At 40.3% G+C, this 13,207-nt stretch overlaps 1 protein-coding gene across 1 annotated transcript in view; it reads left to right on the forward strand.

Moving 5' to 3' along the window:
* GPRC6A (G protein-coupled receptor class C group 6 member A) overlaps positions 1-11,274 on the forward strand; it is a 29,590-nt gene extending 18,316 nt beyond the window's left edge. The window contains exons 4-6 of the mRNA XM_063310850.1: positions 3,613-3,825; positions 9,118-9,241; positions 10,142-11,274. Of these exons, the coding sequence (XP_063166920.1) occupies positions 3,613-3,825; positions 9,118-9,241; positions 10,142-11,274 (1,470 nt within the window). The remainder of the gene's footprint in view (positions 1-3,612; positions 3,826-9,117; positions 9,242-10,141) is intronic.
* Positions 11,275-13,207: the final 1,933 nt, after the last annotated feature.

Raw genomic sequence — 13,207 nt, forward strand, 5'->3', positions numbered from 1 at the left:
TGATATTACAGGAATCAAATGAAGCAATTAAATACACACACAACAGGCTTTCACTCAGTGTGGTGTGAAATCTAGGAACAAATGCAACCAGCTTTATTAAAGCTGTCAGGACTGTATTCCTGTGCCTTAACAGTTTCATTAAAAGCAAAAATATAGACAAATGGATAGGGCCCATGCCCTAATTTATTCAGTAGTCGGATGCGGATGAGGTCAGACGAGGATGAGATGATAAACTGAAGGATTACATTTCAATGATGAAACTAACATGAAGGGAACAGACTGGATTAGGACTCTTTTCCCTGAGCTGCTGGAATTTTAGTTGCAAGGATTTGTTGTTTGTTTTTTATTTCACTCAGAACAGGGGCATATTCAACATTGTCTCCTTCTTGTCTCCTTCTTTTACAACCATGGTATTCTCCTAGTCTCCTATGTGCATAGACTGAGCTATAGTGGAGTGGTAGAATGTCTGGTACCATAAGAAAGTATTGTACTCCTGAATCCACTTCTATGTAAAAATTAAACTTATAGCGAACCTAAAAATTAAACCTAAAAATTAAACTTATAGTGAACCAGTCTGAGGAGATGCCGAGGGAACCTACTTACTTATCTGGGAACGGTTTGATCCTGTTGGACCTGAGGAAGTGGACAGGATCCTCTGGTCTGTAAATGCCACCACATGTCATCTAGACCCATGCCTCTCCTGGCTGGTGAAGGCAGCCAGGGAGATGACATGTGGCTGGGTCCAGGAGACGGTTAATACATCCTTGAGAGAGGGCGTGGTTCTGGCTTGCCTTCAAGGAGGCGCTGGTGCACCCCCTCCTCAATAAACCATCAATGGACCCTATTCTGTTGGTCAGTTTTCGTCCTGTTTTCCACCTTCCCTTCTTGGGGAAGTTGATTGAGAAAGTGGTGGTGTTACAACTCCAAAGGATTCTGGATGAAATGGATTATCTAGCTCCTTCCAGTCAGACTTCAGGCCAGGATATGAGAGAGAGACTGCATTGGTCGCCCTTATGGATGATCTCTGGTGGGAGCGGGATGGAGGGAGTGCATCCATCCTAGCTCTTCTTGATCTCTCAGCAGCTTTCAATACCATCAACCATGGTATCCTTTTGGGATGGCTCAGGGAGTTAGGGGTGGGCAGCATGGTTTTGCACTGGTTCACCTCCTTCCTCCAGGGTTGGTGGTGATAGGGAGTGAGAGATCTGACCCTCGACCCCTCTTGTGTGGGGTACCTCAGGGTTTGGTTCTCTCTCCTCTCCTATTTAACATCTACATGAAACTGCTGGGGGAGATCATCCGTCACCATGGGATGAGGTATCATCAATATGCTGATGATACTCAATTATATATCTCCATCCCGGGTCAAGTAAGTGATGCTGTGACCACCCTCTCTGAGTGTCTGGGGGCTGTGGGGGCCTGGATGGGGAACAACAGGCTTCAGCTGAACCCTGGTAAGACGGAGTGGCTGTGGGTTGACGGCTCCTCTGTATCTGGGAAGTTGTCATCTTTAGTTCTGGATGGGGTTGCACTGCCCCATTCAGAACCAGTGCAGAACCTGGGGGTCCTCCTGGACTCACAGCTCCTGCTCAAAGAGCAGGTGGCAGTCGTAGCCAGGAGGGCCTTTGCACAACTTCATGTTGTGTGCCAGTTATGCCCTTTCCTGGACTGAGAAGTCCTCCAAACAGTCACTCATGCCCTGGTCATCTCCCATATAGATTATTGCAATGCGCTCTACATGGGGCTACCCTTGAAGAGTATCCAGAAGCTTCAGCTGGTCCAGAATGCGGCTGCATGGGCAGTTATGGGTGCCCAAGATCAGCACATGTGACACCACTGCTGCGTGAGCTGCATTGGGTACCAGTTTGCTTCCGGGTCCAATTCAAGGTGTTGGTTATGACCTTTAAAGCCCTACATGGCATGGGGCCAGGTTACCTGAGGGACCGTCTCATCCCCATGACATCGACCCATCCCACCCAGTCATGCAGAGAGGGCATGTTACAGACCCCGTTGGTAAGGGAATTCCACCTGGCAGGGTCCAGGAGGTGAGCCCTCCTCTGCGGTGGTGCCCACACTTTGGAACATTCTGCTCCTGGAGGTAAGGCGGGCCCCTTTGCTCCCAACCTTCCGGAACAGTTTGAAGACCTGGTTCTGCTGCCTCACCTGGGAGGGGAAGGGCAATAGCTCTTCCTGGGCATGGTTGGTGTTGTAGAGTCCTCCCTACCAAATGTAATCTTTGCCACTTGGATTTTATATTAATTTATTTTTATTATGTCGATTGTCTGTCTTGTAATTTATAAGTTGATCATTTTAAATGATTAATTTTATTGTAAACTGCCCAGAGTCCCCCTGTTTGGGGGAGATGGGTGGTGATAGAAATTTGAATAATACATAAATGAATAATAAACCTAAAATATAAGTTTCTTGCAAATGCAAAATTAACAACTGAGCGATGATATGATAGCCTAGATTTCTGTCTGCTGTGCTGGTTTTCTCTTTGTCGTGAGTTAAGGTCAACTTGCACAGTCTGAAAGTGATGTAGTTTATCCCAGCTCAACATTCAACCATCTCATTTCAGACAGGCTTAAGCTACTGTTGTGAGATGATGCAATTGTGAAATTCTCTCAGAAATGGGCAGCTGGCCAGACCAGGTCACATGTGGACTTCTAAGTCTTGAGTACAACCCTGAGAATCATTTCAATTATATTTCTAATATGATGGAAGAGAAAAAATAAACACATGGGGGGGATTATATCAGTGCAATTCCAAAAAGCTGCCACATACTCCAGGAGAAAGATGAAGCTACTTTAAAGAGTTGTAGACAGGAATTATGTTCATGCACCAAAGCGTTTTTCCTCAAGTAGTTCCAAACTGCTGCAGAGAAGTAATTGAGTAATTGCACAGACTGTATTTAATATTTTGAGTTGTTTGATTGATTCACATTAAATCAAATTTTGACTTTTTTTCTGGTTTGGCTGACTTCTTCAGTGGCCCCTGGAATGCCCCTCAAAGGAAACTCTGGCCTTCAACTCAAGAAAGATAGTGTGTACCCTGTATTTAGTGGTGTTACTACTGCTAAAAGTCACTGAAGCCCAAACTGTTCCATGTCAAATACATCAGCCATACATCCACTAGCCATCTCCTTCTCAATTATGATGAATAAAATGAATAAAAGCCAAGTTCTTCTTCCTGAAATGATAAATACGTTGCAGGAAGCAGTTGTTCTATACTAAAGACCTCATCACATTTACAAAAGTTGATCACATTATTAACTTTCTATAGCTTGGTGATGTTGTTAATAGCTTATTCACTTTCTAAGGGAAATAATATTCAGGTAATATTTGTTTTGTTTTTATTTTAATACAGAGATTTAATCAAACCGATAAACTGTTGTCTTCTGAAAAAAAGTAATCAGGAAAAGGTTTTATTTTTGTTTCATTCCATGATCAAATTCTAACTGCCCACCTACTCCCCTGGCTGCGATGGTTTCAATAAACGTTTCTTCCTAATCTGTAGTTAACACAAATCCTGAAGTCTGCAGTGCTATTGCCTTGTTAGTTGCCACTATTAAGCAATGTTGTTTTCCATCATTACTTCTTTTCGTCATTGCAGCTGCTCGAAGTACTTAAAGAGATAAAGTTCACTGATAATGAAAGGGAAGTCTATTTCGACTCTCAAGGAGACATTAACACGGGTTATGATGTCCTCCTCTGGAAGGAAATTGATGGACGAGTGGTGATTACCAACATGGCAGAGTATGACCTGGAGAAAGATGACTTCATCTTTGCAGATGAAGAAGATGAAATTGAATTCATGAATCTAAAGGTATCTGAAGGCACATTGGTAAAATCAGTGGGATTGAAATACTGATGGATGTATCTGTGCAGGAGATTCATGTAGCCTTGGATCCATGCTTTAGTGTGCAGCTACAAGGGGAAAGCAAAATGCAGGAAATCTTGGATAATGCATAGGCCACCTGGGTCCCATTCAGACATTTTGGATATCAATCCGTAAGTCCCATCTGGCAACAGCTTGTATAAGTTGTACCCCAAAATATGGCTGTAGACTGATTATCCTTGTGTTATGTCAAAAAGCTGCTTTAAGGAGTTGAAGAGAAGTGTTTCATGAGCACTCCCAGATCCCCTGAAGCACCTTTTCACCTTCAAATCTGGGGTGCTGTACAGCCCTAAACTCCTATCACTAATAAATAAATAAATAAATAAATATTTGTATTTCCCCATTGTCACTTCTGGTCAAACATGTTTTTGAAACAGTTCTAAAACCTGTTTGCCAGAGATGTAAGTCGGAGGAGAGCACATGTATTTATTCTTTTCTTTTAAATATTTCATACTGTTGTTTGAGACAAAATCTTCTTACCACCAAGTTAAACATTTTAAAATAACAATACATTAAAAGCAATTATATGAAACAGCAGCATAAAGAAATCAAATTAACCATAGTAGTAGGAACTCCAAATTATGAAACAAAGCTGGGCATCCATTCTTTTAAAAGCCGACTTGTGGTTTGTGATGGTCCCTTTACAGTCATCTGGGGAAAGAGCAATATTTCCATTCCATGAGAAGATGTTCCATAATGATGGGCACTCTTCTTCTTTTGCCCAACAACCTAATAGATCGTACCTTCAGGCACATGAATAAAGTTTATGTGGCTTAATAGAGGGTCCAGACAGTCTAAGAGGTGTGTGCAATTCTTCAAATAATTTGATTCAGAAGGCATTTGGGGATTTCTCTAGTTTTGTTTCTGTGTTTGGACTTTTTGCTTGTAACTGAAAACAATGAAGTTTTCATTTTGGGTTTTGATGATTAGGTTGTTATAGTTTATAGAAATTGAAGCCATTAGTGGACAGCTAGGACCACTGAATGGAGCAGAGCTTAATACAACAAAAAAGATGCGCATAGAAAAGGATATTATTTAAAACAGCATTGATGAGCACATTAGAGAAATACAGGTTATTGATCTTACACACTTAGCCAACCCAAGCATAAAACATTGCACACTTAGACAAAGTAAGTTCAAAAGTAAGTAAAAAGAGTCTTACTGATTTATTTGGTCCAGTTACATCCATTTAGAAAAATGATCCTTTGTTCTTCTTTCTTTTCCCTAAACTGAATTGACCCTCAGTCCTCATTGATGCTGAAGGCTGCATGGAGAAAGGGGGAACATCCTGAATTCTAGGCCCACCACATGGCCCAAGAGAGATGGAAGGAGCTGCAGCTGCATGCTCCCTTCCCAGATGGTGAAGAAGGAAGAAGTGAGGAATGCGGGAGGGGCAACAAACAGCTTCCTCCAGAAGCACATAGAGAATTTGCATCCTAGAGCAAACTCATCCACATGCTAATGAGGCATGCTGATTTGCCAGGACCTCCAACACCCCTTCTCAAACCAAAGTCATACATCATGCCTACACAAGATTCAACTCACTTCATAGGCCTTGATAGACACCCTTTGCAAGTGGCTTTGTCAGAATGTCTGCAATCATGCTCTCTGAGGGACAATATTTCAAATGTATTAGTCCTGTCTCCTGTGCCTCTCTAATCACGTGGTAAAGAACATCCATGTGCTTGGTCTGCCCTCCCACCTTCTTTGATAGAGAGAGTCTTACACAACTTTGGTTGTCCCCAAAGACTCTTATTGGAGCAGGATCACTAACCCCCAGATCCTCAAATAAATACTTGAGCCATTGCACCTCTGTGCATGTGTCAGCTGCTGAGACATACTCTGCCTCAGTGGTTGACCATGCCAATATAGCCTGCTTGCAGCTAGCCCAGCTCACAACCCCTCCCCCAAATAAAAACACATTCCCACTAGTGGATTTATGATCAGTTGCATTCTCTGCCAAATCTGCATCAGTGTGCCCCACTAATTCAGGAGAATCAGTTGCTGGCAGCTTAAGCTTCAGGTCTGCAGTCCCCTTCAGGTATCTTGCCACCTGCTTAATGCCTGTCCAGTCCCTTTGGGTGGGTACACTGGTCTTCCTGCAGAGGATCTCCACTGCAGCCGAAATATCTGGCCTTGACAGATATAACAGCTTCCCAATGGCCTCTCTGTAGCCATTGTTCTGAGGCAACAGTTCACTGGTGTCCTTGACTTCATGAAAGTCTGTTTCCATTGGAGTTGGTACTGTGTTTACATCTTCCAGCCCCAGGCTCTACAATAACTCTAGAATCTTTTGCCTCTGAATAAGGAGAAAACTTCCATCCTTTTCTCTGTCAATTTGTATCTCCAAGTAGTAGCTCGCCTTCCCAAGACGTTTCACCTCACTTCTGTGTTTGAACTGGAAACAATTTCATTAATGTCCCTTTGATCCTCATAACAGAAAATCAAATTGTCCACAAATGTCAGAATGAATATGCCTCTGTCATTCTTGTGTCATGTGTAAAGGCAGGGATCAGCTTTGCCTTGAGTGAAACCTTGCTTTATTAGCATCTGGTTTAATTTCACATTCCAGGCCCTGGCTGCTTGTTTCAGCCCATAGAGCACTTTCTGAAGCTTACACACTAAATGCTGGTTCTTTGGATCAGTGAACCCTTCAGGTTGTTGCATGTACAACTCCTCCTGAATTTCACCATGCAAGAATGCTGTCTTGATATCTATATGTTCCACTTGCATGTTCCTACTGGCAGCTAGACTTGAAAGTTGAATTGTTGTGTGGGTCACAACAGGTGCAAAAGTTTGGTCATAATCTTCCCCATACTTTTGAGAACAGAATGAAACAAATACTACAAGAAAGAAAAACTAAAAAAGTGTGAAAATACAGAAAAGGTTATTACATGGTGGCTTCCGACTTTTTACAATAAATATATACAGTATATAACTCATTATCAATCTCTTACTCTAATTTAAACTAAGATAAACATTATTTCTATAAAGCATTTCCATCTCTATATGACATTCTCCTCTAAGACAAACTATCTTTCCCTCTTAAAAAAATAATTTTTAACATAATTATTTGCCTAATAAGCAAATACTCAAATATTATCCTACTTCACTAATATTTTACTCCTCTCTGCCTACTAAAATAACAAAACATAAATTATCTACATTTGGTTAATGTCCTTTTACCCAAGGTAAAATCACTATCCCCAAAACAAAAACATCAGTCTAAACCTTTAAGAGCCCATCCTGATAAACACATTTAAACAATTATCTGACTTCAAAAAAGACTAAGGCATTTACATATCTGAGTATTACACATGAAGCTTTCCCCTTACAAGTCTCAAATTCAGCAGCCAGCCTTGATTCTTGGTCTCAATTTTCCAGGAACACAGGAACACAGCCAACTGTATCTCTCCCTTTGCTTCCGAAACTCTTCTTTCTTCAGAATCAAAGTTAACTCCACAGTCCAATTTTTCTCCCTTCACTTTTTGACTTAGAAATGTTAATCCTCATTTTCTTCTTTAAAGAAGGAGCACTACTCTCAAAGTAGTTTTCACTCTTGTCTTCTTTTTCAAGTTGTTGGTAGGCTTTAGACTCCACAAGTTCTAGGAGACGATCCAGGGCTTGGGTGATGTCAAGATAGAGTTCTTTAAAGATCACTTTCATTTCTTCTATATCTCTCCACGGTGTGTTATCAGAAGGAAAAAGATGTAAATAAGAGCTGTTCTCACAGGAAAGCAGAGGCAGATAGCTCAAAATTCATCTCTGCAGATTCAACAAAGTAGACAAATCTTTTATAATCCTCAAAACATTAAGAAAATGGCAACAAGATAGCAAAAATCTTCAAATCCTAATATTAGAATTTAAATATTAAAAAAGCCAACTTTTCAAATTAATAAATTCCAAAAATAATGAAAATCACCAAGAGCTTCACATTTCTTTGTTGCAAAAGCCCTCTCTTCAGTAACAAACAAACAAACAAACAAACAAAACCCTTGGTGGTTTAGAAATGGGGTGGCAAGATTTAGTGTCCATTTTACAGCTTCGGTGCAGCCCAGAACTTGATGACATCCGCAACTCCCAGCATTCTCAATCACAGGTTGATCACAGGGACTCCGTTCCGCCACACACACACACACACACACCTGCAAGAAAATGTTGTCTGGAGAACAAAAGGGATGATTTCCTGGATTCTCCTTACCTGGAGAATTCTTCAGGCTGCAGGAACTCAGCCGGCACCCAGAAATGCTGCCCTGTCAGCTGTCACGGATGAAACTGAGGAATTTAACAGCAACAGAAATATCCCTTCTAAGAGTGAGATCAGGACTTCTGTTGAAATGCTGGATGAAGATTGGATAGTTGAGTTGAAGAAATTAAAGGGAGAGATCGAGTTGCAAGCCATAAGTGAAATGGAGCTTCTGATGGAACACCATGGAAAAGAAGGGGTTATTATGGATAGGAGGTCTCCTGAAGAGAAGTCGGAGTTTTTAGGGGGCCAGTTGGGCTGTTTGATTTTTTTAAGAAAAAAGCTCTGTGCACATTGTGGGGATATGTAAATGCTCTGGTTTATTTTGAAGTGGGATAAGGGTTTAAGAATATTTATCTGGATTGCTTTTAGGGTTTGGCTGATTTCATTTATCTTTAACGATTTGGATTAAGATTATTACAGTATAATAAAAAATGATGTCTTGGTTTGGGTTTAGTATGATTAAGATTATTAAAATTGTTGCATTATCAAGTACAATGGCAGACTATTTATGTTTTTTAGTTTGATCTTTATAGTAGATAGGAATGTAAAGAATAGTAGTGGGAAGGAAATAATTAAATAAATGTTATCTTTGGGGGGAGGTTGATTAGGAGGTTTATGTTTTTTCTTTTACTATAAGGGGAGGGAGCAACTGTATTTAGTGATTTTTATAACGTGCCAATGGAATGATTTATAGAAATAATGTGATTTTGGTTTAATATACATAAGATTGATCATGGAAAATTATTGTATATCCTTGCTGTTATAAGTCGGAAGTCATCACCTTTTGTAATTCTGAAAAAAAAATTCTTTTGTGTTTCTACACTTTTTTAGTTTTTTCTTTTTTTCTTTGTAGTTTTTTTGTTTTTCTGTAGCTTTTATCTTTGCTTGAAACTTAATAAAATTCTTATTTTAAAAAAATAATGTATTGTCATTTCTGTTTTTTTTTCCCCCTGGTGTTTTTGTTCTTGCAGAATGTTCAGTCCAAATGCTCTAGGAAATGCAGACCAGGACAAGTGAAGAAAGTTTCTGCAAGCCCACATACTTGTTGTTATGAGTGCATCAGCTGCCCTGAAAACTACTATACAAACCAGACAGGTGGGAAACATCAAGGTGAAATTTGTTGAAGGATCAAACATTTGTATTTCAAAAAAAAAAAAAAAAAGTCACAGAAAAGCAATAATATATGTGTGTTTTCTGGTGCTTTCAGAAAAGGCTTTTTATTGTTCTGCCTCATTCACACACACACACACAAATAGGGAGAAAAATATGAAAGAGCTGCAGAAAGCCATCTGATTGGTAGTGCTGGGAGCTCTCCATAGAAACAGTGCAACTGTATATATATATTATGCAAGATTATTATAAGGACCACACCTAGTAGTGCACGGGGAGTGTGTTGTACACCTCCTGAAAACAGATAACTGTTGATAAACATCTCATGAGAAGAACCTTGAAGGATGCAGCCAGGCTGTTGAGGTACACATTCAGCTCCTCTTTATGGACCTCTCTTGTGACTATGGTAAACTTCTAGAGCAGGGATCCATCTGTATCTGCAACTGAGATCTGGAGGGGGGAAACTCTTTCTCCCTTCCCCATTGGACATGGCACATATAAGTGTCTGTGGGGGGAGAAATAATATACAGTATATGTCATCATCATACAAATGGTCAGTTGTCAAGATGCAAGTATGTAATAGCAGCATTTGGTGATACTGTTATTGAATGCACATCTTCATTTTGATGTCACTGTGATTTGCTTCAGATGCTACTGATGGATGATTTGAAATGGCTCAGAAAACTACACTAACATGCTGCTCATAATTTTTTTCCATTCTTATTTCCTAAACACACATCTAGACTTTTGCTAGACCAAAATAATCTCTCAGATTAAAAACAATTCATTCTAATGAGCCAAGTTGGTGCATTTCTAATCTTTCAACAAAATTAAGGGAAATGATAGGTGTTCCTTCTTATGACATTTTTGTTTTTCTGTGCATAGATATGGACTACTGCATTTTATGCAACAATAGAACCCACTGGGCTCCAGTGAACAGCTCAACCTGCTACAGGAAGATGGTTCAATACCTCAACTGGAATGACTGGTTTGCTGTTTTGTTACTGGTTCTCTCTGCCCTTGGAATTGTTTTGATTTGTGCCATTCTCATAATATTTACTCGAAATGTGGACACTCCTGTTGTAAAGGCATCAGGGGGCCTAACTGTATGCTACGTTATTCTCCTATGTCACTGCCTGGCTTTCGTTAGTACAGGCTTCTTCATTGGCCAGCCCAAAGCATACAAATGTAAACTGAGACAAGCTCTCTTTGGCATTAGCTTTGCCCTCTGTATTTCATGCATTTTGATTAAGTCCCTGAAAATCTTGCTGGCTTTCAGTTTTGATCCCAGGTTACAAAAATGGCTGAAGGGCCTCTACAAGCCCATCCCCATTGTGTCTTTTTGCACAGGGATTCAGATCTTGATTTGTTCAGTTTGGATCACTGTGAGAAGCCCTTTTGTGGAGGAGAACTTCTCCATCCGGAGAGTCATTATACTGGAATGCAATGAAGGTTCAGCAGTGGCCCTAGGCATCATGTTAGGATACATTGCCCTTCTAGCATTCATCTGCTTTATCTGTGCTTTCAAAGGCAGGAAGCTCCCAGAGAACTACAATGAGGCCAAATTCATAACTTTTGGCATGCTCATCTATTTCATTGCATGGATTATATTCATCCCTGTATACACAACTACTTTTGGCAAGTACTTGCCAGCTGTTGAAATCATTGTCATTTTAATATCTAACTATGGCATCTTGTGCTGTACATTCTTCCCCAAGTGCTATATCATACTGTATAAGCAAGAAACAAATACTAAATCAGCCTTCCTTAAAATGCTGTACAATTATTCTTCCAAGAGTGCGGGAAGTATCAGTGTAAATCAAAGTTCTCTGGACTCTAAGAGTGGGACACCTCCAGTTCCTAGCACAAATGCCTGTTGTAAAGTTAAGGGTGAGAAAAACTGGGTGAATGGTAGTTGCCATTTCCAGGCACCGGGGTATAGAGAGATGAGAGGGGAAGTCCATGTCACAAATACAGCACAGCCCACAATACCCAGGAGAAGACTCTCTAGCATATGATGGGGGGCATCAGGATAAGATCATTTGATCAACCCTTAAACACATACTGACCCACAAGAGATGCAGTCTCTGCAAGCATGATGTTGACTTCCTATGGTTTGCAGATTGTTTCTTCTCCTCTTTCTTCTCCTGTTTGCCTTGCAGTATTACTTTCACAACTTTTATACCATAGTTAACTCTGGTTAGTGCTAACTGTGATTCCCAACTTAACCAGGATTTGAAATCAGAGGTTGAAAGCTCAGCCTGAACTAGAATTGTGATCCCTGGTTAAGGGGAAATCTAGTTAGCTTCTATTAGACCAATGGTAGGCAACATTTTTCTTTCTATTGTAACCTGAAGGCCAGGGTGAAGCAAGTGGGACGGATAGACAATGCCAACACAGAGGAGGAGCCCCATGATTTTGCTTGCTGGCATCCCTTTGCTTCTTGGGTTTTCTTTTTGTCTCTCTTGCCCTTTTTCTGGATTTATTTTTTCTTTCTCACTCTTCCCTTCTGCTAAGCATAAAGTAAATAACTTTTGCCCAAGGTCCAGATGGCTTGCTTGACTTGCCAAGGACTTTTGAAATTAGGATGAAGACTACATGCAGTAAGGCCAACATCTGTTTATGGTCTGGTAGCTGTGGTCGTCCATCCTTGTACTTGACCATGGTTAAGAGAAAGACTCCTTGAGTCCACACATTGGATTAAGTACAATATGTGACTTCAGCCATTGCAATTGTGGCTTAGTGTGGCATGTATACCAGCTATTGTGGTTTGCAAACCATTGTTTTTGGCATAGCAAGATGTGAAACACGCATTCACCTATTGTAAACAAGACCATTTACATAGACAATAGGTACATAAAGACTATTTAAACAACATGTAAATGATACTTCAACAAACCACAGTGAGTCCAGTTTCAGCTTTGACACATAAACCAGATTAAAGAAAGGGAAGAGGAGTTTATGTTGGAGCAGGGGAAGAAATCATATAGCTGGCTCTTGTTTTATGAAATGATTTTTATAATGAAGTGGGAAACTGAACCCTAACAACAGCCAGTTTTGAGCCAGATGCACCAGTGATTAAAAACTATGATGATATGATAGCAATGATATGATATGATAGTTTTGCTGCTGCATTGATGTTTGCTTTGACACCCATTTTTTTAAAAAAGAATAATCCTTCCACAGCAGTGAGCAGAACTTCAGCAGAGTCACCCCATCCTCCGGGGTGTCTGCAGCAAACCAAGATGTTATCAAAATGGCAAAACGTGCATCATGACATCATGATGTAAGCTCCATTTCTTACGTACTTGCACATGAAGTTGTGATGCAAGTACAAAAGAGTAAAAATGGTTTTGTGATGTTACAGTGCATGTTTCTTCAATGCCCCCTCCTTGCCTTCCCCTCAACAGCCTCCCGTGTACATCACCTAGTTAAGCACAAGCATTTCATGAGTCCAAGTGAGCCTAGCTCTGTTTTGGATTGAGAGCACTGAAGGTAAAGAATACTCTATGTCCAAGCAAAAGAAAGAGATCTTTTGAGTTCTGAAATGGGCAGACAAATGACATGTTCTCATACCTCAATGCAAATAAACAAGACTGCTTTCAAAGTGCAATGGGGCTGTGTTTCAGTCACAAGTCTAAAGCTCCTCTTTTTAAAGATCTGAAGGAACCATACCCTAAGCAAAATTGCCTTCCACTCCTTTCCACTGTGCTGTACCCTCACAGTTGCATAAACATTGCTCCCGAATCTTCATTTTTGTGCATATAAATCAGGAGCAGACATAGATCAGGAGGTATCGAACTATCTTAAAAAAAATTAAAATAGGAAATTATTGCTGATCTAATGAATGTTACGTCATTCCATACCATAGTAAGTGGTAGGAAAGTAGCTGCTGATAACGTATACTAAAATATTTAGCAGGCTTTCCTTGAAGACTTCATATTAACGTGG

This window comes from Candoia aspera, chromosome 1 (assembly GCF_035149785.1).
Source record: "Candoia aspera isolate rCanAsp1 chromosome 1, rCanAsp1.hap2, whole genome shotgun sequence".
In the NCBI taxonomy this organism is placed as follows: domain Eukaryota; kingdom Metazoa; phylum Chordata; class Lepidosauria; order Squamata; family Boidae; genus Candoia; species Candoia aspera.